The sequence below is a fragment of the Saimiri boliviensis genome, chromosome 2, assembly GCF_048565385.1.
Source record: "Saimiri boliviensis isolate mSaiBol1 chromosome 2, mSaiBol1.pri, whole genome shotgun sequence".
NCBI lineage: Eukaryota > Metazoa > Chordata > Mammalia > Primates > Cebidae > Saimiri > Saimiri boliviensis.
In genome coordinates, this window is record NC_133450.1 from 149,564,869 (window position 1) to 149,588,763 (window position 23,895).

The following is a 23,895-nucleotide window of genomic DNA, read 5'->3' on the forward strand; positions in this document are numbered from 1 at the left end:
ATATAATAGCTGCAGGTTTCCTCCAATTTCCCACTAAGGTACTTCTTCCAAATCCAGCACACAAGGGAGATATGGTATATAATAACAACAGAACTTTAAAAATCCAGAGGCCATAAGAGGCAGCATATCTGCCAACCCATTTGTCCAATATGCTGTGGGCCAAGTAATCATGACTATAATATACTATACATGGGACAGGTGTGGGTGGATAAAAGTTAAGGTCAGTGATCAAGGCAAATAAGCTACAACTAGGTGAAGGAGGGTTAACTCTGAATGCAGCTCAGGGTGATCAGAATATCCCATGGCCAACCCAAGTCTTTTGAGGATGAATAAATTGTCACCACCTTTATCCAGCTCTACCTGGTAAGAAGATGCTCACGGGAAAGTAACTTTTACCATTTGCCTTTTTGAAAAAGAGCTTGTATCCTGGAAGATACTCTCCTTGAAATAAAGAGCTTAACTAAATTGATATCTATTGTCTATTCATAGAGGATGAGAAATTGCAAGGTTTTATATTTTCATTCAATATAAATATCAAAAATTAAAGAAAGACCAACACAAATATGTCCAGTTGCTTTTTGATGAAAATGGGTAAGCAAGTTAATAAAGGACAGCCTTTTCAACAAACAACAAAGGGTGCAGGAGCAATTGGACATTTATAACAGTGCTACCAAAAAGGAGCCATGACCTAAGTCTCTCGCTTTGTACCAAAGTCAACTCAAAATGGATCACAAATTTACAAAACCATAAAATTTTTAGCAAAAAACATGAACAATTCTTAAGGCCTAGAGTTAAAGAGCTTGTAGACATAATAGCAAAACAACAATAAAAGGAAAAGAAATTATAAATTGGAAGTCATTAAAATTTAAAACTTTTACTCTGTAAAAGAACCTGCTAAGAGGATGAAAAGACAAGCTACAGACTAACAGAATATTTGCAAACCACACATCTGATGAAAGACTAGTATCTAGAATGTATAAAGAATTTTCAAGATTTGACAATAAATAAAAAATAAGTAGCTGGGCCTGGTGGTTCATGCCTCTAATCCCAACACTTTGGGAGGTGGAGGCAGGTGGATTACCTGAGGTCAGGAGTTCAAGACCAGCCTGGCCAACATGGTGAAACCCCAGCTCTACTAAAAATACAAAAAAAAATTTAGCTGGGCATGGTGATGAGCGCCTGTAATCCCAGCTATTTAGGAGGCTGAAGCAGGGAAATCACTTGAACCCAGGAGATGGAGGTTGCAGTGAGCCAAGATCATACCACTGCACTTCAGCCTGGGTGACAAAGTGAGACTCTGTCTCAAAAAATAAATAAATAATAAATAGCAATGCTAAAAATACAAAATAGTGACAACTTCAAATGCTGGCAAGGATATGGAGAAACTGAACCACTGTTAGATTTGTGGTGGTAAAGGGGAATGTTATTACCACTCTGGAGAACAATTTGGAAGTTTCTTAGAAAAAGTAAACATAAAATTACCATAAAACAAACATGAGAACTTTTTACGAGTTTTGCCATTTCATCTTTATACTAGTTAATGAAATATAGAATATATCAAATTGTTATTATGCTAGTGCAATAGATTTATTATACAGAGACACCGTCTCAATAATCTGGACACAGACGATAAAATGTAGTGTCCCTCTTCAAAATCTATAAATATTTCTTCAATTCAAATGTGACCTCTATTTCATTAAGCAATTATAATACAGAATTCGGGCTCCTATCCTTAATGTCAAATTAAACCACTGAATTACACATAAAAGAAAATCAAAATAGAAGAGTCAATGACACACCAATTGTCTTGTAACATTGTTTTATTTTCAGCTACATAGACATCTTTCTCATGTATTATTACCAGAACAACTTGTATAGGGTTTTATGGTTTGGGGTAAACATTTTTAAAAAATGAACTTGTCTCTATACAGAGTTATAATATAAAAATGGCTTACAGACTATATTTTTCAGAATGCAGGTAGCTAGACTATAATCCTGTTGAAGAATCTTTCCTATTTAAGCTTATAGGATAAAAATATATAATTAAAGTCTTCTGATCATAGCTTGAGACCAACAAGGGAATGTTTAGTTTCCTCCACAAAGAGCCACCAGGATTTTTTCATAATCTCCTTTGGTTTCATCCTGTTGATTCAAAAGCAAAGTATACTTAATGTTACTCAAAACCACAATTAGTCTAAATTTTTTTTAATTATAGAAAAATTATTTTTAGACTTAACTGTAGATGAGATTATATATTACCCTTTATTTAATTAAACAATATGTATAGCAAATAACTGATATTTCTTGATCATTGCATAAAAATGCAATAGCTTTCAAGACTGAGATGACAAACTTTTCTCAATTCATTAAATTTTATGTTAGTGCCATTATTTTCTGTGAATAAAATATCACACAGAATTAAATAAGTACAACACAATATAATCTCATATTGTATGTGAAGGAATACCTGATTCACTCACCAGAAGAAGAGAAATGTATAGTGCCTGTGATTTTCTCATGTTTTCTACATTGGATTTTACATTGCATTTCTACATTGGATTTTAGTTATCCAATATGAATAATTAATTAAATTTAAATAGTTATCTATCTTTCAATAACTCCAAAACCCTTGACTATTTGTTGTCTTATTTTTTAGCATTCTAATGAGATAACTTGAACATCAATTTTAAGCATTTTACATGTGATAACATTAAGATAAATATTTTGAATAAGAAGTTTCTAATCCTCTGACCAATATTAATGGCAAAATAAACCATAATGTCTATCTACCCCAGAGGAAACACTAAACTACAAATCTAATAATCTAGTCCATCTATTTAAAAGGAACTTCTAAACTACAAATCTAATCATTTAATCTGTCTATTTAAAATATTTTGCTTGCTGAATTTATGCATGGGACACTAAATGTTCCCATGGCTTTGGTTGGAAAATGTACCTAGTATTTCAGTAGAGAACTCACTAGTAGATTTTGCCAGTAAAAGTTCAATTTACTCATGAAGTATACACTGTAATATGTTGAATTAATCTTACATATTAAATTTATAGATTTAATAAGTCAACTCTTCTCTTTGAAGATCTTGCAAAAAGAATTTTCACTTGGGGGGATGGCATTAGAGGAATCACAACATACCAGGATGGCTTGGCAAAGAGAGATGCCGTACATCTTCTGATAGAATGCTTTGATATCATTCATGTCAATTTCAGAACGGGAAACCATAATCCTGATCAATGCCTTATGGCGAGTTCCAACACCCTGGCCAAAACAAATAATGATAATCATCTCATATTCAGAAAATACTTTTATTGAAGAACATGAATTTTAAAGTGATGACTTCTTACTCTTCCATATAATTTCTATAGAGAAACTAGCTACACACACACACACACACACACACACACACACACCCCTTACACAAATGGTAATGAAATGAAAAGAAACAATCTTCTACATTAGCAGTAGGTATGGAGAGGAGTCAAAACTTCCTAACTGGTCTCTCAGCATCCAGTCTCTACACTATCCAATAATTATAAATAAAGGGAACTTCCAAACTATGAATCTAATCATCTAGTCCATTTAAAACACGTCAGTGATCTTCTGTTGCTCTTAGAAACAAGAAAGTGATAGAAACTAATCACTCTTTTAGGGCTTACGATATCCTGCCTAATTCTACCATCTCTCCCACTGTGCACCACCACTCTATACTTACTTTCTTGAAAAGGTTCTGTTACTTTTTGCCTTCAAGCCTGTGTGTGGATTACTTCTTCCACTTGGACCATCCTTGCTTTATCCCCCATCTCTTCCACTCTTGCCCTCATCTGGCTCATTTCTACTCAAACCTCAGGCCGTAGTTTAGCTGACAGCAGTGCTACATAGATTTCCAGAGTCTGGAGTATATGTCCCACTTTGCTTTCATGGCACCAGGTATTCATCATTACCCAGTGAAATATCACACTAGACTGTCACAGAAAGGGGACAGCAACTATGCTAACAATTGCAGAGCAGTGCCTAGCATGTCCATCATTTCATAGCTGCTCCTTCATATTATTCAAATAGTAGATCTTTCCCTCTTTCTCTCTCTCTAAAAACCTCTTTATTTTGGAGTTGCAAAGAAAAAATGAAGATAACTTCATAACTATTCATTTGCAGGCTCGAAATATCAATACAGAAGTTGTACCTTGTATAATACTATGCATGTCAGAGAGTAAAGTGACATAGTTGATCTCAAATACATCTTTCTACTTCTTTAATCATAGAATGACATTTTAAAAGGTTCAGCTAGTAATCTGTGGCATGAAAGACAGAATAATAAAAACTGCAAATCAGACTCATAAAGTGTGAGATGATAAAACTCACAACCGTAGAGGAAGTAGGCCACTAAATTACACATTAAAAAAGAAAGTATATCACCCTTCCTGTGGTGACACAGGTTTCTTAGCAAATCACAAGTGAGCCATGAATCACTTACAGGCTCACTTTCCAATCTCACCTGTAAAAAAACAATGCACCAAATCTAACAGAAGTTTACTCTAAGAAGGTAGTGTATTACATCTTCCATTGAATAGAACAATGATTCTCTTTCATGGGAAGATATTAAATGTGTGATTTTCAAACAATATATGTTTTCTGTTCTTTCTACAAATAATTCTTCCTCTAAGCAGGGCATATAAGTAGAATGGTACTTACTTTCATGGCCTGATGAAGCTTCTCTGCAAAGAAAGCTGGTTTGCTTGTAGCACACTTCACTGTAACATAAGAAAATTTTAGTTGATGTATTTACCATGACAAAAAAAAAAAGAAATATGCATATGAAAGAAACAGGAAATAGAGAATTCTGTCAATAGGATTCTATCCTTCATCACCATTCTTTACCTCCCAATATAGGGCAGTTAACTTATGAGAAGGTATTTGTGACTCTCTAGATGGTGGTTTTAAATACTCTTTCCCCTGACGACCGTTTTTTTAATACCTTAAATACATCTCAACAGCAACTTCAGTAGTTAGTGCTATCCTGCATATATTCTCCTTGGAAGTGGAGAAACCAGAAGGTATTCAAGGCTATATAAATATTTATGTTATTATAAGAACATTTAAAAAGAACACCTGGTGAATAACAGACAGTGCAGACTACTAGAGAGGGCAGCAAGAGAGGGGGCATGGGCCAAAAAAACTAACTGTTGGGTACTGTGCTCACTACCTGAGCGCAGTACACTCATAGAACAAACCTGCACATGTACCTCTGTATCTAAAATAAGAGTTGCAAAAACAAATACATAAAAATGAATAAATAAACAAATACCCTGGGGTAGGATGCCTTAAACATAAAGCAGCACCCAAATAATACTAGCACATGCCAATTCATAATGTTCTTCATCTTGTTGAGATCAGTGGAGCAAGAGCATTGGCACCAATGCGGAGCTTGTTAGAAAAGCAGAATCTAAGTCCCACCCCAGCCCTGCGGAATCAGAATCTGCATTTTAACCAAGCTTTCCGGGGGATTCGAGTGCATAGTCATGTGTGAGAAAACTGCTTCAGAACATAGGTTCCCCAACCCTGATGGTTGTCTGGATAAGTGGGGAGTTCTTTTAAAAGTATAGATTTTAAGAAGCCAACTCAGACCCACCAAATCAGACTCTGCTAGACCTGCCCAAGAATGCGCTATTGACAAGCAGTAGACCAGGACTTGAAGTTACATTTATCTATTTCCAGATCCCATGCTCTCAGTGACCATTCTGAATTGTCTCTGTGGTGTCCCCAGCCTGGTACATTGCTTGATATAAGTAGGTGCTCAATAAGTATAGTCTATCTCTCTTATTTTTGAAAAGGGGAATAATATCTGTTGTTAGGAAGGTTATAGTACTTTGCCAATCTTATATGTTGCTTCTATTTGAAACAGGTACACTACCTCCGTTTTCTAAGTTGTTTTATTGGTTTTGTTGTCGTTTTTAAGTATGGAATAGCATTGAAAATACAATTTCTAGTTAGAAAACACTTTCAACAGAAGAACTACGTACCGATAGCTGTGAGGCATTTCTCAATGTCACCTTTCAACTCCAGGTCCAGAGCTTTGTTCATGTCATGCTTACTGTACTTGGTGTATTTCTGAAACACTGAATATTAAATTTAAACTAAGATATATACAAAACATTCTTTTCTTTAGAAAGTCTTTAGCAAAATCAAGCCTTGAGAATTTTTAGAATAACAGCTTTGGCTACACTTCTTAAAGCAATTTACACAATTAATCCTCTCCTAGGAATGTAACTCACATGGCCATTTTGGTACTCCTGTATATTTTGGGAAAATGTTTGCAAGTGTTGACAATTATTAGAAATGGCATGTGATTGACAACCATAGCACTCCCTACAGCAGTTCTAAGAGCCACAGCAAATGAATCTTTCCTTATATAAAGACCTAGGCACTGAATTTCTCTTACATTTAACAGTAGAAATCAGTATGCTATTATAAGATGATGAACTTTAAATAATCATCATTACTTTTCCATTGCCTTGGCTTCTGAGAGGCTGAGCTAAATCTTGTGCCCAAAGGCCAGACCTTTCTGATTTTTGTCTTGCTGTTGTTCCAAAGCACCTACATATTTTTTTCTTCATTTAACTCTGAGGGTTTTTTGTTTTGTTTTGTTTTGTTTTTCTTCATTCTGATTTCATTTATTCTGTTATGCATGTCTTTTTTCCACATATATTCCAAATCTTTTAGGGAATTGAAAGCAGTGAAAATAATGAAATGATATTCCACATACCCAAGTCACAAAATGAGTATAAAACATTATAAAATAGTGACTGTATAAAATTAGACAAATGGGCAAATAACAATAATGGATCAGGAATGCTATAGCCGTTTGATACAGGAGAGACATTGCTAAAGTCTTCCGTTTTTACTTTCTCTTACTTTTCCTCAAAAAAGAAAATTACATCTTCCATAAACAGATTCCAGAGAAAAAAATTTTCTTGTTACCTCTGCGAAGATGTGGATAGCTTCTGGTGGTAAGAATGGTATTGAACACGTTTACATCTGTCCCCTTTCTCCTTTCTCCTGCTTCATACAAGGCCTGTCAAGAAACACAAAAGTAAACACTTCACTATCTGCTGAAATGATATCTGCACAAGAATATTAGAGCTTGTCAAAGATTATCTAGGCAGTTGCTTTGTGCTCAATACAATCAGAGTAGTCAACAATAAGATTTCAAGTTTTTTAAAGATGGGGACCTTATTTTGTTTGTCAAATATCTTCCACAGTTTCTCTCAAGGTACCTTGTAAACACTAGAGACTGAATATATGTTTGCAGAATAAATGTTTGCTGAACTAAATTGCTTTAAGATTATGCTCTATATCAAGAAAACTCCAAGGGGATCTCTAAAAGGATTTTTTACTCTATGTTGTTTAAAGTAATTATCAGCAGATGTTACTTATAAGTCAATAATTCAACCATAACCTGGACCTTGCATTTTGATGTTCGAATTTCTGGATTCAAATTCTGACTCTGCAATTTCAAAGTCTTATCATTTTAGACAAAGAATTTAACCTTACTAAACTATAGATTTTTTTTCTTTTATATATGAAAAACTTAATACCTGCCCTATTGTCACAAGCAGTCTCTATTAACTTTGGAATATTAATTACCATCATTCTCTGGGTCACATTAATCCATGTAGCCTTCATAAATATGTAGTAAGAACCCTGATAGTCTTAAAATGGAAAGTAAATTCAGAAGTGTCAAAAGCAAATAAAAATTTTTTATTATGGGCAATTATTCAAATGCTAATTCTTGTTCTTTAATATGTTTGCACAATTTCTATTGAAATGATAAAACCTCCAATGTAGATAAAAGTTATTTTGCACTTGTCAAGCAAATTGATCTGATATGTATGCATTTATTCAACAAAAAGTTAGTGAGTACCTATTATGTGCATGATAATGTGCTGGTATAGCAGAACTGGATGAAGATACGCAAAAAGTCTATTCTTAGTGAATTATCGTAATGAATTATCTAGAGAATACTATTCCATGAGAATGCATAATGCAAATTATAGTTGCTTGTTTGTTTGTTTAAAGAGGAAATTCCAGGCCTTAAAATGGTATGATTTTTCCTATGTTGCCAGTGGATTGGTATATAAATAATCAACAATGTCACTGAAACTATATAAAACAATATATCAGAAAGTCTATATTATTATAATTCATCCTATATTATTAATTTAATATCATTACAATGATATTTTAGCATTATAAATTGACATCTATAAACCATTCCAATGTTCTCTGTTAAAAATAATATTAAATGTGTTTACTCTGTCCATCACACATAATAAAAAAATTACTTTTCCCCTTCTTATACCTAGTACAATTAGAGTTCAGAGTTTTTTCTCAACAAACAATTCTTGGGAATGACAAATCAAATTTGTATTGTTCTTTTTCAGTTCTCTCTGGTTTTATGAATAATGAGAGATCCTGAAAACTTAAAGACTACATTTTATTTTGTCTCTTGGGCTACAGAAAGGCATGCCTCATTCAGGAAATGAACATTTACAAGCCACTGGCCTCTCAGAAAATCTTAGATTTGCTTTCACAGGGCATCATGGTGTAGCGCCACCTAAGGTAGGAAAATGGACTGCAGCAGTATTTTGTAAGCACTTGCTTACCCTGGCATCCGTATCAGCCAAGTCTTCATTCACACCAAGGTCCTCAGATCGGTCACCCTGAAAGAAATCCCATTCTATTGTAAGCTCTTCTCTAGCATGTAATTGCATGATTTACTTAATTCTCTTAAACTCAAATAATATTCTTTGAGAAAAACATATTCTATTACATATTTCTAGAAAGAGCTAAGATCCAAGATTTTACTTGCAATGGTTTTAGATGTTCTTCCCCTCCACACCCCATGTTAAAATTTGATCCCAGTGTTAAAGGCAGGGCCTAAAGAGAGGTATTTGGGTCCTGGGGCTGATCTCTCATGAAGAGACTAATGCCATCTCTGGGGATAAGTTCTTGTTCGTGAGACCACCAGAGCTGGTTGTTAAAGAGCCTGGCACCTCCCCATTCTCTGTCTTGCTTGCTTTTTTGCCATGTGGTCTCTGCACACACCAGCTCCCTTTCCTCTTCTGTTAGGAGTGGAAGCAGCCTGAGGCTCTCACCAGACACAGATGCCCAATCTTGAACTTTTTAGCCATCAGAATCATGAGCCAAGTAAACCATTTTTTCTTTAAAAATTATCCAGCCTCAGACATTTCTTTATAGCAACACAAAATGGACTACAAAATTACTTCTTATATAACAAGAGGCATTTCCTACAGGATTTGAGTTGTACCTTAGCAAGAGAAAGCAAAGCGTTCCGAAAATCTCCAGATGTGTCTGAGGTTATGTCTTTGGCCAGATCTCTCTTCAGTTCTGAGAAAAAAGGAAAATAGATTTTACAGTAAACCAGTGATGAATAATCATAATAATATCTGACATCTCTAAATTGGTTGAAAATTCACCATGCTACAGTGTTCAATGATTTATGGAGCACTGTGGTAAAATATCATCATTTTTAAATATGAAGAGAAAAATTAGAGCAGGTCAACTTTTGGATCATTGAATTTATTTCATATGAAGCAATGGGAGCAATTTTTGGAATACTGTGATTGAAAACTCACAGTCATAAAGCTTTTGTTATGAATAAATTGTATAGGTATGCATTAGTAATTAATTCTGAAATATAACATGGCATAATTTAAGCAGTAGAACAAATAAAATAATTGTTTAAAAGAACAAAAATGGAGGTACTTGCTTGAATGCAAATTATTTAGTTCAGAAACTATAAATGTCTTATAAGTAATGTAGTTTGATGGTTTTTGTGTGTGTAAACACTTCTACTTAACTATGTAAAATAATACTGCAATAGGAAAAGTTAATTGAATTTATAATTGACTAGTGTTATGGTTTTGATATTGTTTGTTTGGCCCTGCCAAGTGTCATATTGCAGTTTATCCCCATTGTTGAAGGTGGGGACTGACAGGAGGTGTTTGGATAATGGGGGCAGATCCCTCATGAATGGCTTGTTGTGAGTGAGTTCTCATTCTTAGTTTCTTTAAGAACTGGCTGTTGGAAAGAGCCTGGCATTTCCTTTTCTCTTCTCTCTCTCTGCACACATCTGCTTCTGTCTGCTTTCTGCCATGAGTAGAAGCAGTATGAAGACCTCATCAGAAGCAGAGGCCAGTCCCATACTTCTTATACAGTATTTCCTTTCTTTATAAATTACTTGGTCTCAGTATTTCATTATAGCAACACAAAGGAACTAAAACAACTTGAAACTGGGCAATTTAATAAGCTATCACTGGCTTATATCTTGGCATAATGAAAAAAATATGAACATTTATTTTTATAAGCTATGTTTTATCAAACAAAATAATTATCACTGATACAATAAGAAAATGATGTTTAAAAGCTTCCTTATTTTTATTTTATTAAATTTCATTAAAAACGATATGCAAAAGCTATTATATTCTCCATGCTTGATATGAGAATCAAGCAGAAAGATCTTCTATGTGCCACATATTGGGTTGGGAAAGCAAAAAAGCCAGCAGCTCAGGGAAATGAGAAAAGGAAAATGGTAACAGTCTTGTAATTACACTCTTTTCAGTGTTGAGCATATCATTTAAATGAGGTGCTTCACTGAAGAGATAAAATAAGCTAAAACTAGTCTTTTATTCTCATGAATTTAACAGAAGATAAAGAATGAGTTGCTTATGTTCATAACAATAAAGTTAAGGTTTCCAACAGAGAATTATAAGCACCCAATTCTTTACTTTTTCAAGAACAAATGAAGAACATTTTGTTAAAAGATTTTTTTTGTTAAACTGTTTTCAAAATAAATGGCATTGGGACATTTTTATTAAATGCATTCCAGAATAACAGAAAAATGTTTTTCAGAAAAAAATTTAAATTCAATGCTCTGAATTGAAGTTTCCATTATAATCGTATGTAGCCATTTATCCTAGAGGATCATTTTCTATTAAACACAAGTTTGATGCAGATTGGTATACCATCTCCCTTGTCAACAACCTAGCAATGCGTGTTGCCTGGTAACAGCATCTAATAGACATGTGTCAAACAATAAAGAAACATTTTGGTATGTAGAGATTCCAAAGCTGCCATAATTAACATACACATTTAATTTTAAGAAAATATGTCGGATTTTCTTTTCAACTAAGGCATTTGGACTGTTGGACATTACAACTTACCTTCTCTGTAGACCCTGTTAATGTCTCTGATTTCTTTGTTAGTTCTTGATGCCAAAATCTCAATCAGAGTGTCTTCATCAGTTCCAAGGCCCTATTTGAAGAGAAAAAAAGGAGAAATGTAGACAAAAATCTTTATTCAAGAGGATCAACTCGTTTTTGGTGTTCCAAAATTTTGTTCAATTCTGTCATTTAGTAAATTTCACCCACGATATTTAATAATAATTAGAATAAGTGCTATCTATTACATTGCTCTAAAACAAAACAGGTTTATCATCAATATTTTGGGTAAAAATAAAAATGCAAATATATGACTCATACAGTGACATGACACAGAAGGTGTTATAGTGCCAACACTTATGTTTTCATGTATATATTAATTCCTTCATTGAGTTATTAGTTTATTCTTCAAACTTTCACTGATTGACTTGCACTGTACTAATTTTGAAGATAATGTAAGTGTAAGTGATTTGCCCAATACATTCTCTTGAGGAAAGGAGTTTGCTTAAATTGGATTATTTACCTTCATGGCAGCACGAAGTTCATCAGCATCAAACTGCGCTGGAGTTTTTAGCATAGCTAAAACAACCTCCTCAAGGTGACCTGTAAGGGCTTTCTTCAGGGTTTCATCCAGGGGCTACAAAAAAAAAAAAGATTAGAATCAGGGTATCTAATAAGTAATATGCTAGATTTAAAAATGTGGTATTACTGACATTAGGTCATTGTACAACTGATCCCTAAACCCAACCATCTTTTAGAGCTCCTTCCATTCACATATGAAGTGTACCAAATATTTTGAAGCATTATCTTATTCTTTTAGATCTAGAGAGATAACAAAATTTACTGTTCATTGATAACTTTTTAAAGCATAGGGTTCATAATCTTTTATACTATAGGGTAGAAATCACAAATTTTAAAACATAGAGGACTGTGTGCTAACAGAAAACAGTAGTAAAACTACTTTTAAAATAATATATTTGTGTTTCCAATCTTTGAGGTTTGTACATCTCAAATAAACAGTGTAATCAGATGTTGAAATTACATGGTTTTCTAATTTCATTGTTTAAAAAAGAACTATTCATATTTGATATAAAAGACATAAGGCTTATTTTTACAGTTGAATTATATATCAACTTTAGGCATTAAACAGGTCAGTTTAAATATTAGCACATTACAGTCAGACTATATTCTTTATTGCCAATAGCAATCTTGATGTTTATGTTCAAATTAAAAATTTGTCCCCAGAACACCACATCTGCAAAGTATATACACCATGATGACTAATGTAGAAAAATAGGAAATTTGATAAAATTGGTTCAATTGCAACAAAGTGGATAAACACTGCAATCCCAATCATAGATGTAAAAAAAAAAAAAAGAAAAAACAGTGGTTAGAAACTTAAAGAACTAGATAACTGTGCTTCTGAATCCATGTTTAAGTATAAATATACTGAAATTAAGTATCTAAATTTACCATTCTAACTTACCTTTCCTGTTTCCTGGAGATATGCTGCTTTGATCTGTTGACGCTGCGCATTGGTTCGCTTAGTTAGAATGTCAATGATGGTTGCTTCATCCACACCTGGAAATAAAGGGCAGACAGCTTTTAAAATCAATTTTCTTCATCTTTAATTGATATAAAGTAATTCACGATCTATATGCTCTGAATGAACTTCTTAATAAACTAAGAGGTGGGTGGATCACGAGGTCAAGAGATCGAAACCATCCTGGTCAACATGGTGAAACCGCGTCTCTACTAAAAATACAAAAAAAAAAAAAAAAAAAAAATCAACTGGGCATGGTTGTGCGTGCCTGTAATCCCAGCTACTCAGGAGTCTGAGGTAGGAGAATTGCCAGGAGGCGGAGGTTGCGGTGAGCCGAGATCATGCCACTGCACTCCAGCCTGGGTAACAAGAGCGAAACTCCGTCTCAACAAAAAAAAAAAAAGAAATGAGCTAGTAATATCTGTTATAGCAGTAGAGAGTCCCCTAATTTGAACACAATTTCCTAAGTGTTAAGAGAATTATATCTTCATTTGGCAAAGAAATTTTTTATCTTCACAATGAAACAAATTCTTTCCATTGCACAAGTCTGTTTCTTGACAGTCATGCAAATAGCCATTTTGAAATGTCCAGGAGGGAACCGTTTTGAGGAAACACGTTACCTTTAACCATTATGGCCTTGTGCAAGGCAGCAACATCTGAGGATGGATTGAAGGAAGGATAGGGGCTCACTGCTGATCCAGGACCACCTTTGGATGACTTCACAGTTTGCTAAGAATGAGAGAGAAATAAATTAATGGCCATTTACTTATATTGATTTTTATTTCGATATTGTAATGGTCATTTTATTATCACTCTACTTACAACATATTCCTGCTCTTGATTTTCAATAAACCAGGCCTGCTTGAGGAATTCTGATACCATTGCCATTTTTGAAAAAGTGTCTGAAAAGAAAACAGGTAGATGCTTTTAAAAAACAAATGCACCACACACAACCTCTCCTTCCTCACCTCTTACATACAGAAGGAGCAGCATTAGAGTAGCCTTGCTCTTACTTTCCAGGATTAATTACACTTAGGAGCATAGCAAAATGTAAGGTGTAAGTTTCTTTTTAAAGGAAGTATTTATCCATAAAATGAAACCATACCCTCCTCTCCGAAACTGAGCTTTTTCTTGGCATATATAGTTCTAAACTTTAGGGATCGGACAACTACTACAAGTAAGCACAGAGGCTAAAGAGTGGAGTTTGTGGTTCACTACATTGTTCTAAATTTACAGACCACCCACCATATGCCAAGCACTGAGAATGCAAAAACATTGAAATATCATCTTAAGTACCCTTAGTACTTAAAGCTAGTGTGTGCTCTCCATGGGAAAACACAAAAGCTAAAAAAACTTGTTAGAGTAGGCTCTGGCTGATCCAAGCCTCTCTTGAAATGCATCAAGATTAACCTGGCAGAAAAGTTAAAGAGCACAAAATGGGGAGAAGCTTGTCATATTTGGGAAGCTGAAGAAAGTTTGCTAGAGCAAGAAATGTTGGCAGAGCTGAACCAAGAAGTTTAAATGTGTCCATAAAGCTTTAGGAAACATGAATTTTTTTTTAAAAGCGTCATGGTTTCACTTCTATTTCAGAAAGATAATTTCTCCTGTATCTTGGGGAATGGCTAAGAGATAGATATGATGGAAGACTAGAACATCATTTAGTAGACCATTAGACAATCTATGTAGGATTAATGAAAACCTGTACAAAAGAAATTGTTAGAGGAAAAGCTTAATGATGATGATGATTTTTTTTTTCTTTTTTTTTTGAGATGAAGTCTTGCTCTCTTGCCCAGGCTGTAGTGCAGTGGTGCAATCTGAGCTCACTGCAGCCTCTGTCTCCTGAGTTCAAGTATTTCTCCTGCCTCAGCCTCTTGAGTAGTTGGGATTATAGGCAGCCAACACCAAGCCCGGCTAATTTGTTTATTTTTAATTTTTTGTATTTTTTAGTAGAGACGAGGTTTCACCATGTTGGCTAGGCTGGTCTTGAACTCCTACCTCAGGTGATTTGCCCACCTCGGCCTCCCAAAGTGCTGGGATTACAGATGTGAGCCACTGTACCTGGTCAATGATTACATTTATGAGGTAAAATAATCTGTGACAGTCTGTACAAGGGAATTCAGATTTAAAATTTTATCTGTAAAAAGATATCCAGGTGATATTTCTCCCTGAATAATTTAGTTTCCTTTTCTATTTCTTGGTATAAAATTATTCAGCATTGAAGTAATTGCTATCCTCACATTTCTTCCTGCTTGCGCTGTCTAAATACTAGTCCTACATATTTTTCCACCCAACACAAAAAACCCAGAAAACGCTTATTTCATACCAGGTATTTTGTTCTAACAGGAAACCTATAGGTGAAATTGTAACATGCATGTTCTTTTGGCAAACTCTATCTTAAAGGAAATTTCTTGAATTGCTGTCATCGCTTGGCAATATTTTTATTTAATGAGCCATATATTTTTAAGATCTTAAGTATATTAAAAATTAATGTGTTCTCTGTTTTGGCCACACACACACAAAACAAAAGCACAGATCATTTTGTCAGGGGATATTTTCGGAGGCCTGGCTCCACGTCTACACTGATCTGTCTATCCATACCATTCTGTTTCACTCCTATAGAGACTACTCTCACGAAAGTTTGTGATAGATTTTGGGAGGATGATCTTAGCAGTTTTAAATTCTTGATATGAAGATAAATGACTTATGAGGAGTAAAACCCATAAACTGATTCCGTAACAGCATGTTCAGACAAACTCTTTCAATTCACACCTGCTAAAAAAATAACTAGAGTTCCAAGTAATAACATTGAATGCATGAAGGAAATAATATCCAAAGCAGAAACCAGCTCCACTTAACTCTCACAGGATTGCTCTAATTACTATTTTGTCATCTGTGAGAGGAACCCATACTTTTTGCATTCATTTAAAGGATTCTCTTCCCTCTAGTAATCGATAAATTTAAAGTTGTTTCCTGAGGTAAAGTAACAACGTACAATTTTGCACAAGGTTTTAGTTCCCATTACAGTATAGTCTGATGCAATTGTGGTTGCCACATGGAATTTCATATTCCAACTGCTTAATTGGCACACCCAAAACTTTTTAAAAGCAATTCGAGCAGTTTCAGGCATTCAAAATTTCAATTTCCATCATCTCATCCAAACCCTCAGTAAAGAAGAATAATCAAAATGAGTGTTATAATTTATCACTGGCAAAGGACTACTCCATCACTTATAAAAACATGTTCATTTAATCCATTCCTTTCAATTAGCAAATAAAAACTTCAACATAAAGCATAACAGGTCAGGCGCAGTAGCTCACTCCTGTAATCCCAGCTCTTTGGGAGGCTAAGGTAGGTGGATCACCAGAGGTTGGTAGTTCAAGACCAGCCTGACCAACATGGAGAAACCCCATCTCTACTAAAAATACAAAATTAGCTGGACGTGGAGGTGCACACCTGTAATCCCAGCTACTCGGGAGGCTGAGGCAGGAGAATCACTTGAACCCGGGAGGCGGAGGTTGCCGTGAGCAGAGATGTACTGCTCGAGCCTGGGCAAGAGAGTGAAAACTCTGTCTCAAAAAAAAAAAAAAAAAAAAAAAAACAGAGCAAAACAAGAACTATTGTTCAGTCCAATATTAAAGGTGACTCTGACAACTTCAAAATAAACTTGAAGAAAACTTTACTAGTTTATTTTTTACTTCTAAAAAATACTTGAATGATGTCAATTTTTAAAAAAAGCCAGAGAAAGCCTAGGAAAAGCTGTATTAATACATAACACAAGATAACAAAAATAAGTCATTTGAGTCACTTATTTGACAGAGAGAGCATCCCTAGAGGAGATAGCTTTGTGATTTATCTTCTATGTTCCTACGTTTTAGCCTGAAGTATTTGGATAGAAAAAAATCATAGTCTAGGAAAGAATAGCAGCCAATTTAGAGAACTTTCTTCAAGAAATCAATTAGAGGAAAACAGAATCTAAATTCAGCCAAATTCACCACCAGCTCTTAGCAAAGATTAAAGATAGGAGCATCAAGGCAGGATATAAGAAATTTGCTCTAAAGGAAACAGATTTTATCACATACAGCTGGTTAAGAGCCCAAAGCCAACTGCACATATTAACTGAACTTCTGAATAATTACATTACATCTAACAAATACTATATATATATATGTATATATGTATATTAGCCAACTTCTGTTGGTAAACCATTCTGACTCTGCAATACCTACACTCTGCATGAAAACCTGCCTGAGCCAGTGAGTTCACCAAAGGTTTTCTTTTTTCTGTCTTTTTGTTTGTAATGTATAAAGCTTGCAATAGATTTTTAAAGAGCCCGTTCTAACAACTTATTTTAGCTCAATACAGACTTCAGCTAACCAACAATAAGCTCAAAAAACAAGTTTATTTCAGTACTTAGCATGAGCTCATTGAAGGTGAAATTGGCTATTTACATAGCCTAATCCATAAGGAAATTAACAATATTTCACATTTTTTCTAATTAATGGTCTTTTGTGAACATGCACTGCCTAGCAATGTCAGCTTATCTATGATTTGAATGTATAGCTTGCTAAAGAGTAGCTTTTATTTTTTTTGCGTATTTATGTGTTCTAAGAGAGAACCGCCTTCATTTTTCTCTCAGCCTCATGAAAGGCTACCTCTAGAATTTGTGACAGAGGAAGCTGAGTTTTGTGGTTTATTATATCTTCCTGGTTACAATCTAGAACCATCAGAGTTTTGCAATGATAATAGCAGCAATGACTAACCCTTGCTTGGATAATAGCCTTTCATCATTATCTTTAGTTTCTATCTGGGAAAACTGAGTATTATTTTCAGGCAGTCTTCAAGCTAGTAGTGGCAAGAATGGAGACATAAATCCGTCACTTTTGATTTCAGAGCGTTATATATTTTGGCCTGGTGTGGTGGCTCACGCCTATAATCCCAGCATTTTGGGAGGCCAAGGTGGGCAGATTACTTGAGACCAGGAGTTCAAGACCAGCCTGGCCAACATTTTAAAACCTTGTCTTTAAGGTTTCACCATGTTGGCCAGGCTGGTCTTGAACTCCTGGCATCAAGTAATCTGTACCTTGTAAAAATACAAAAATTAGCCAGGCATGGTGGCCTGCACCTGTAGTCCCATTTACTCAGGAGACCGAGACAGGAGAATTACTTGAACCCAGGAAGTGGTGGAGGCTGCAGTGAGCCAAGATCACGCCACTGCCCTCCATCCTAGGTGACACAGCAAAAAAAAAAAAATAATAAAGAAAAGAAAAGAAAAAGGAAAGAAAACAAAAGCATTATTCTTTTAAATTAGTGACAAAAAGAAAACGACATGATTGATGTTCTCTTTAATAGCTCACACCTGAGAATCAAATTCATTAACACTCAACTCACACAGACTATGGCAGGTTTCACCCCAGCCTTAGGAAGTTTATTTTTAAATGCATTGCCTTGTGCATAGTTTTTCCTCGAATATATATTTCACAAGTCCTTCCCACACCTTCCCTGGTGAGAGAAGGCAATTAAGTCTACACAATGGCATGACTTACAAAAACACAATTTATGAAAGGTAGTCTCAAACATGTTTTGCTTCCAGGCTTTTCGATAAGATGTTCTTGCCGGGAATGCTTGTTTTCCTCCTCCACATTCACTTGCTTTTGCCTAACTAATTGCTGCTTCTAAGTGAGGCCTCAGCATTGACCTCAACAGGCTTTTCGGAAAGCCTTCATTAGTTCCTCAGCACTGGATTCGGTGACCTTCCATGCTCTGTCTGACTTCCCCACTACACCAGCCCCACCATTCTGTATTGTCACTTTCTATTGGCTTTTATATTCCCCAGTAGCAGGCCATGAGACCTGTGCTAACATACAAACAATATAATATTCATTATTTATGTATTCCAATCCCTGGCAAAATGCCTGGAATTTAGGATGTCAGTAAGTATTATTTAATGAATATAGTGTATCATTGCTAATATTTTAAAAAACATATCTACCCTAATTTAACAAATATTCTCTACCTACAACAATAGGATATAAAATACAAATTGAAGTACACTGGTCCTTAATTATCTGGCAATCTGACCTCAAGAAAAGCATTTAGCTTCTCCAGAGGGTCTTCATTTATAAGATAGCAATGTTGAAATAATTAGTATCTAAGATCCGTTTACAGCTCTGAAGTGCCAATCTTAAATTTTTCTTCAAGTAGATGAAGATGAAGAAAATTAGCATAATGAAGGAAGGCATTGTATAAACTGGATCTGTTCTGATCTTCTGTCCAATTTTAAAGGAAAGAAAATAGCTGACTTCAAAAAACTGTTTATGGTTTATCATTGAAAAATAAAAGTCCACTGGTTTAGCTCTGATTTTAAATGTCATAAATTAATAGGTCTAGAGAGTGCTAACGTCATAATTAGAAGTCAACCTTTGCAGACCTCTTGGTTGAAAAAGTATTTAATAAGCGTGAAACTCTGACTGGTTCCTTAATAATGTTATTATTAACTATTTTGTCAACATCTGTTAAATGTTAGCTATGTGCCAGATGTGGTTGAGCCTGGAGCTAGGGTGGTAATGTTATTTTTGGGGAAGAGGCCGTTTCAGAATTATGAAACCAACATTTTACCACACTGGAGTTATTTGCAATGTGCATTCTCTTACAGCTACCAAACTACACTTCTGTGGAAAGAGGGCAACGTTACTTTTTCAAAGTTTATACACTCTTTTAGACATAACCAAGGCAAGAAAAAGTCCATCCTTGTTAATTAGCTAGCATTGAACATGAGAAGTCAGAACATTTGCTAAACACTTAAAATGAACAAACAGAAAAATCCTTGAAGGAACATGTGTAAGGAAAAATAACCAGATACATGGTTGTGATTTGTAATCTCACTTTTACAAATATATCCAAGACCAGTAATTGCTCTTTTTTAGTTTTGCTTTGTGCTTTTTCTAAGGAGTTTTATGGCCATTATCTCATGCAACAATCAAGTGAAATAGCTGTTAGAGGGCCTCACTGACATTCCCCTAGGATAATGTATCTGACACTACCCAGTAAGTATTTCCCTTCCCCTTAGGTTTTCTAGCCAGCACTTGAAAATCCTGTATATGACACAGAGCCTACAAGAAAAGGAATGTGGCCACACCCTCTTTAAATGAAACAAGTAATAAGCGGACCTTCTTACTTTCAATAGCACAAGCAAACATAACATATATTTTAAAATGTTTATTACGAAGGCGATGATTACCACTCTGAGGTCTGAATCTATCTTGTTTCCTTACAAAAGAGGAAAATAAATGATGAGTCCTATTATTTAGAAACACAGTTCCCTATAACCCACTCCTGCAACTTTTATTCTTGCCCCCAAAAAGCAGCCCCCTTCATGATTTCTCTGCAAAACACACACAGTTCTTGGGAAGAAATATTTCAAGGGGAAGGAAAGGAAAAACACATTCTTTTAAGGCTACCAGAAGAAAAGTGCATTCTCTCTTTCTCATAGTAACTTAACACGAGTACAATGAGCCAGTGTTAAGCAAACTTATTATATTTTTATTTGTATTTCTTAACTAAGTAGAACAAAAACATTGTAATTTGTGATTCCTAAAATACAAATATCCGATATAATTCTACAGATTTATGAATGATTTATCATGTTAAATGCAACTAACCATAAATCCTGTAGAAGGAGTAGCATTTTACGGTCATGAGAAAAGTTTTCAAAACAACAAAAACTAACTAAAAGAGAACCAAGACTTACCTTTATCTCTACCTTCTTCCAAAGAACTGAAGAGAAATTCTTCTCTGAAAATTTCACACTAGCAGTGGAGACTTGAGCTTCTGATTTTATAGGATTTGAAAGGAAGCCACACCTAGCAACCAGAAGTTAGTAATTGGCTGCCTTCTGTTTAAAGTACTTGGCTCAGCTATGTCCAAAAACAAAGTGAAACAAGTCTTGCAAAACTGCTCTCTAAACCAACTCAACTGGCATTACAAAGAAAAAAATAAATGGAAGGGCTGATTTTCCCCCTCTTTATTTTGCCCTTTTATTTCCAGAGGAGATACTTATTTTGCACTTTTATTTTTAGACCATACATCTGCCCCAATCCTAATGCCACTTATTAGCATAATTTTGTAGTTAAATAGAATAGTTGTAGAATAAAAAGTATGTTACCTTCAAATCTAAACAAACAAAATCTTACATTTGAATTTCAGCGCCATTACTTATTATTCTGTGATTTTTAAGGACATATTTAATTTTTCTGAACCTCCTTTCACTTTTGTTTTGTTGTCTTTTTTTTTCCCCTTTTTTTTTTTTTTTTTTTTGTGGAGAACAGGGTCTCACTATATTGCCCAAGCAGGTCTCAAACTCCTGGGCTTAAGCTATCCTCCTGCCTCTGCCTCCCTAAGAGCTGGAATTACAGGCAGGAGCCACCATGCCTAGTTGTTTTTACTTTTGTATATAGGAACATAATCTAAATTGTCTACCCGCTAGAATTCTTGTGATAATGGAGAAATAACATATATGTGTAAATTTTAACATTATGCAGTGCCAAATAATTTCCTATTTATATTTTTCTTGCCTTAAAAAATAAAAGACTTTTGTGCCTAGATATAGTTTGTTGCCATAAATAAGAAATATAGAAGAAATACAGTTCCAGATTGGCTCAAAATTTTGAATATAGTAATGCCAAAAATTTGATCATCATGACGTTCAATAAAAGCATTGACCTTAGAAGGCCTATCTACATGAATATTTTAAATAGAATCAGTTATATAGAACTATATGTACCAACTGTAGTATATATCAGTTATGTATAAATTTTGATACAAATAGATCTTTGACATTGTAGACTAGTTGAACAACAAAACAAGGAACTAGATCTATAAAATGAAAAGATTAATGGAGTAGCAGCTTCTTACAGAACACATTCCATAAGAAATTTCTCACCTAATATAAAGAAGGAAAATTGGTTCTGGTAAATTCCATAGTGGTTCATTTTCATTTTTCATAAAACCCTGCAAAATATTATATAATGTTTCCATTAAAGCACACAAGTGTAAACTCTCAAAACATTACAGCTCAGTTTCTGCTGCATTTAGTGGTTTGTTCTTTTTCCTCTTTTCCTCATAGATATTTCAGGTAAAATACATAAAGTTTAGGAAGTTAATGAAATAGTTTCTAAAGATTGGCAGTATTTAATATTACATTCTAAATTCTCAATGCCAATATAGTATCAATGAAGTCAATACATCCTGAAGTAGGACAATCATCTATCTAAATATTTAAGAAAATTGTCAATATATGTTTTTACTATCATATGTGTATGTTGAAAATTAGTTATCTGCTAACAAGTTAACTTGATTGATATTATTGCAAATTGATCTTGACAGATGTTGACTAACTTTCTAATACCATATTTATGTCATCAGTTGAGAAGGAATAAGATAATTGTACAAAATCTAGTTTTCTTTTTTTTTTTTTTTTCTTAATTTGCATTTGTATTCCTAACTTTGGTAATGGAACTGTTGGAACATTCCTGCCCAGTGACACTCTTGTAAAATGAAGGAAAAAGCCCACTTACTTTTTATAAAATATAACAAGCTAGAAAACATATATAGTCTCATTTTGTTTTGTTTCTGTCATTACCAATGGCATAAACTTGAATGGAATTGTTTTATATATTTGGATTTGTAATACATAGGCAAACCTAAAATATAAACAACAAATATGGTAATTGTAGCAGAATTAAGAAAAGAAAGTCAAAAGAATGTTTTTCCAAAATTAACTTCCAGCTGTAGCACTAAAGGCGAGTGAAACTCCCAAACATAAAACAAAAAGAAAAACTACTAATCATCTAGGTATAGTTCTGTGAATAATCTGTCAGAATCTTTTTCTCCACACAATAATAATGTCGAGTAGATTTTCTGAAATAAGAGAATAAATAAAATATGTTATCATTAACAGTTAAGGGATAATCATGGGTTAAATGCTTTTTGTGGGTGAAACGCCACATACTTCAGAGAAATGACTCACCACTCTTGCTGTTTCTAGAAGATGATTCATCGGCTCTACTTACTTTACAAACAGAGAAAATAAAGTAAAGGAAGAGAAAGAAAGAAGAAAAGACAGTTAAAATCAGTCACTATACGTTACATTTTCACAGCATGTTTATTTTCACATGTTTCGTTTATAATCTGATAGTGAAGAAGAAACTAAACAAAACAAGGAGAGAAAATATGGAGTCTCTCACATGCATCTCATTGTGCATAAGAGTCTTGCAAAATATCTGATCTTAGTAAGCTGTCCCCTCATCCTTTAAGTTAATCTCTGTCTAAGCATTACTTGCCATATGAAAGAAAAGGTATATTCTGAGTGATCAAGAACAGCATTTCACTGAAATTCCAAAGTCTTCCGCACAGCTTCCTCGTACCCCCTATCTACAGCCAAAGAAAACCATTATTTTAGTGTGTGTTTCTCATGTGTCCCCAGGTCAAAGCATTTTGAGAACTAGTGTTCTAAATGTTTTACCCTTTGCCTTTAAACATGGCATGGCAAATAATTATCACACACGCAATGAATTACTGGGATTTTTTTTTTTCCTTACTTATTCACATGAATTAAAGACAGAATTTTTTTTCAAATTTTACTCTTTCAAGTTAATGAAATGGTCACGTTGGTAGCTAAAACCAAAAGGAGGTAACTTAGTTGGATTTCACGTAGAGAAAAAAGATCTCATTTCCCTGCTTCTCTATATTTCCTTAGAGAAAATAAAAATTCAAATTTGGTGATGGCTTAGTATCTATTACTGTGTGACTTAGGAAAAGACAGTGAATGACTTGATGATTCAACTGTTATACTTCCAACATCAGGATCATGCTAGGATTAGTAATTTTGTATTTCACAAGTCTTTTTTTTTTTTTTTTTTTTTTTTTGGAGTGGAGTGTTGCTCTGTCACTCATGCTAGAGTGCAATGGCATGATCTCCTCTCACTCCAACCTCCACCTTCTGGGGTCAAGCTATTTTCTTGCCTTAGCCTCCTGAGTAGCTGAGATTATAGGCATGTGCCACCACTCCTGGTTAATTTTAGTAGAGACGGGATTTCACCATG

General features: G+C 34.4%; 2 protein-coding genes across 2 annotated transcripts in view; one reads left to right on the forward strand and one right to left on the reverse strand.

Moving 5' to 3' along the window:
- The window catches only part of ALDH1A1 (aldehyde dehydrogenase 1 family member A1), a 305,164-nt gene that overhangs the window by 50,167 nt on the left and 231,102 nt on the right, over positions 1-23,895 (forward strand). The gene's annotated exons all lie outside the window — the stretch shown is intronic.
- On the reverse strand, positions 1,803-20,652 carry ANXA1 (annexin A1). Its single transcript, XM_010346130.2, has 13 exons — positions 20,544-20,652; positions 13,619-13,698; positions 13,417-13,525; positions 12,740-12,834; positions 11,777-11,890; positions 11,257-11,347; positions 9,342-9,421; positions 8,677-8,733; positions 6,992-7,085; positions 6,034-6,129; positions 4,706-4,764; positions 3,152-3,274; positions 1,803-2,142 (listed from the first exon to the last, which is right to left on the reverse strand). The coding sequence occupies exons 2-13, from the start codon at positions 13,682-13,684 to the stop codon at positions 2,086-2,088; spliced, it is 1,041 nt and encodes a 346-aa protein (XP_010344432.1). The 5' UTR covers positions 13,685-13,698; positions 20,544-20,652; the 3' UTR covers positions 1,803-2,085.

Bases quoted from the DNA above. Each gene is read 5' to 3' on its own strand.
- ANXA1 (XM_010346130.2), bottom strand. From the start codon at position 13,684: ATGGCAATGGTATCAGAATTCCTCAAGCAGGCCTGGTTTATTGAAAAT. The intron at 7,086-8,676 runs GTAAGCAAGTGC...GTTTCTTGACAG, and splicing joins TGGCTGATACGGATGCCAGG to GCCTTGTATGAAGCAGGAGA. The intron at 4,765-6,033 runs GTACGTAGTTCT...CTTATGTTACAG, and splicing joins GAAATGCCTCACAGCTATCG to TGAAGTGTGCTACAAGCAAA.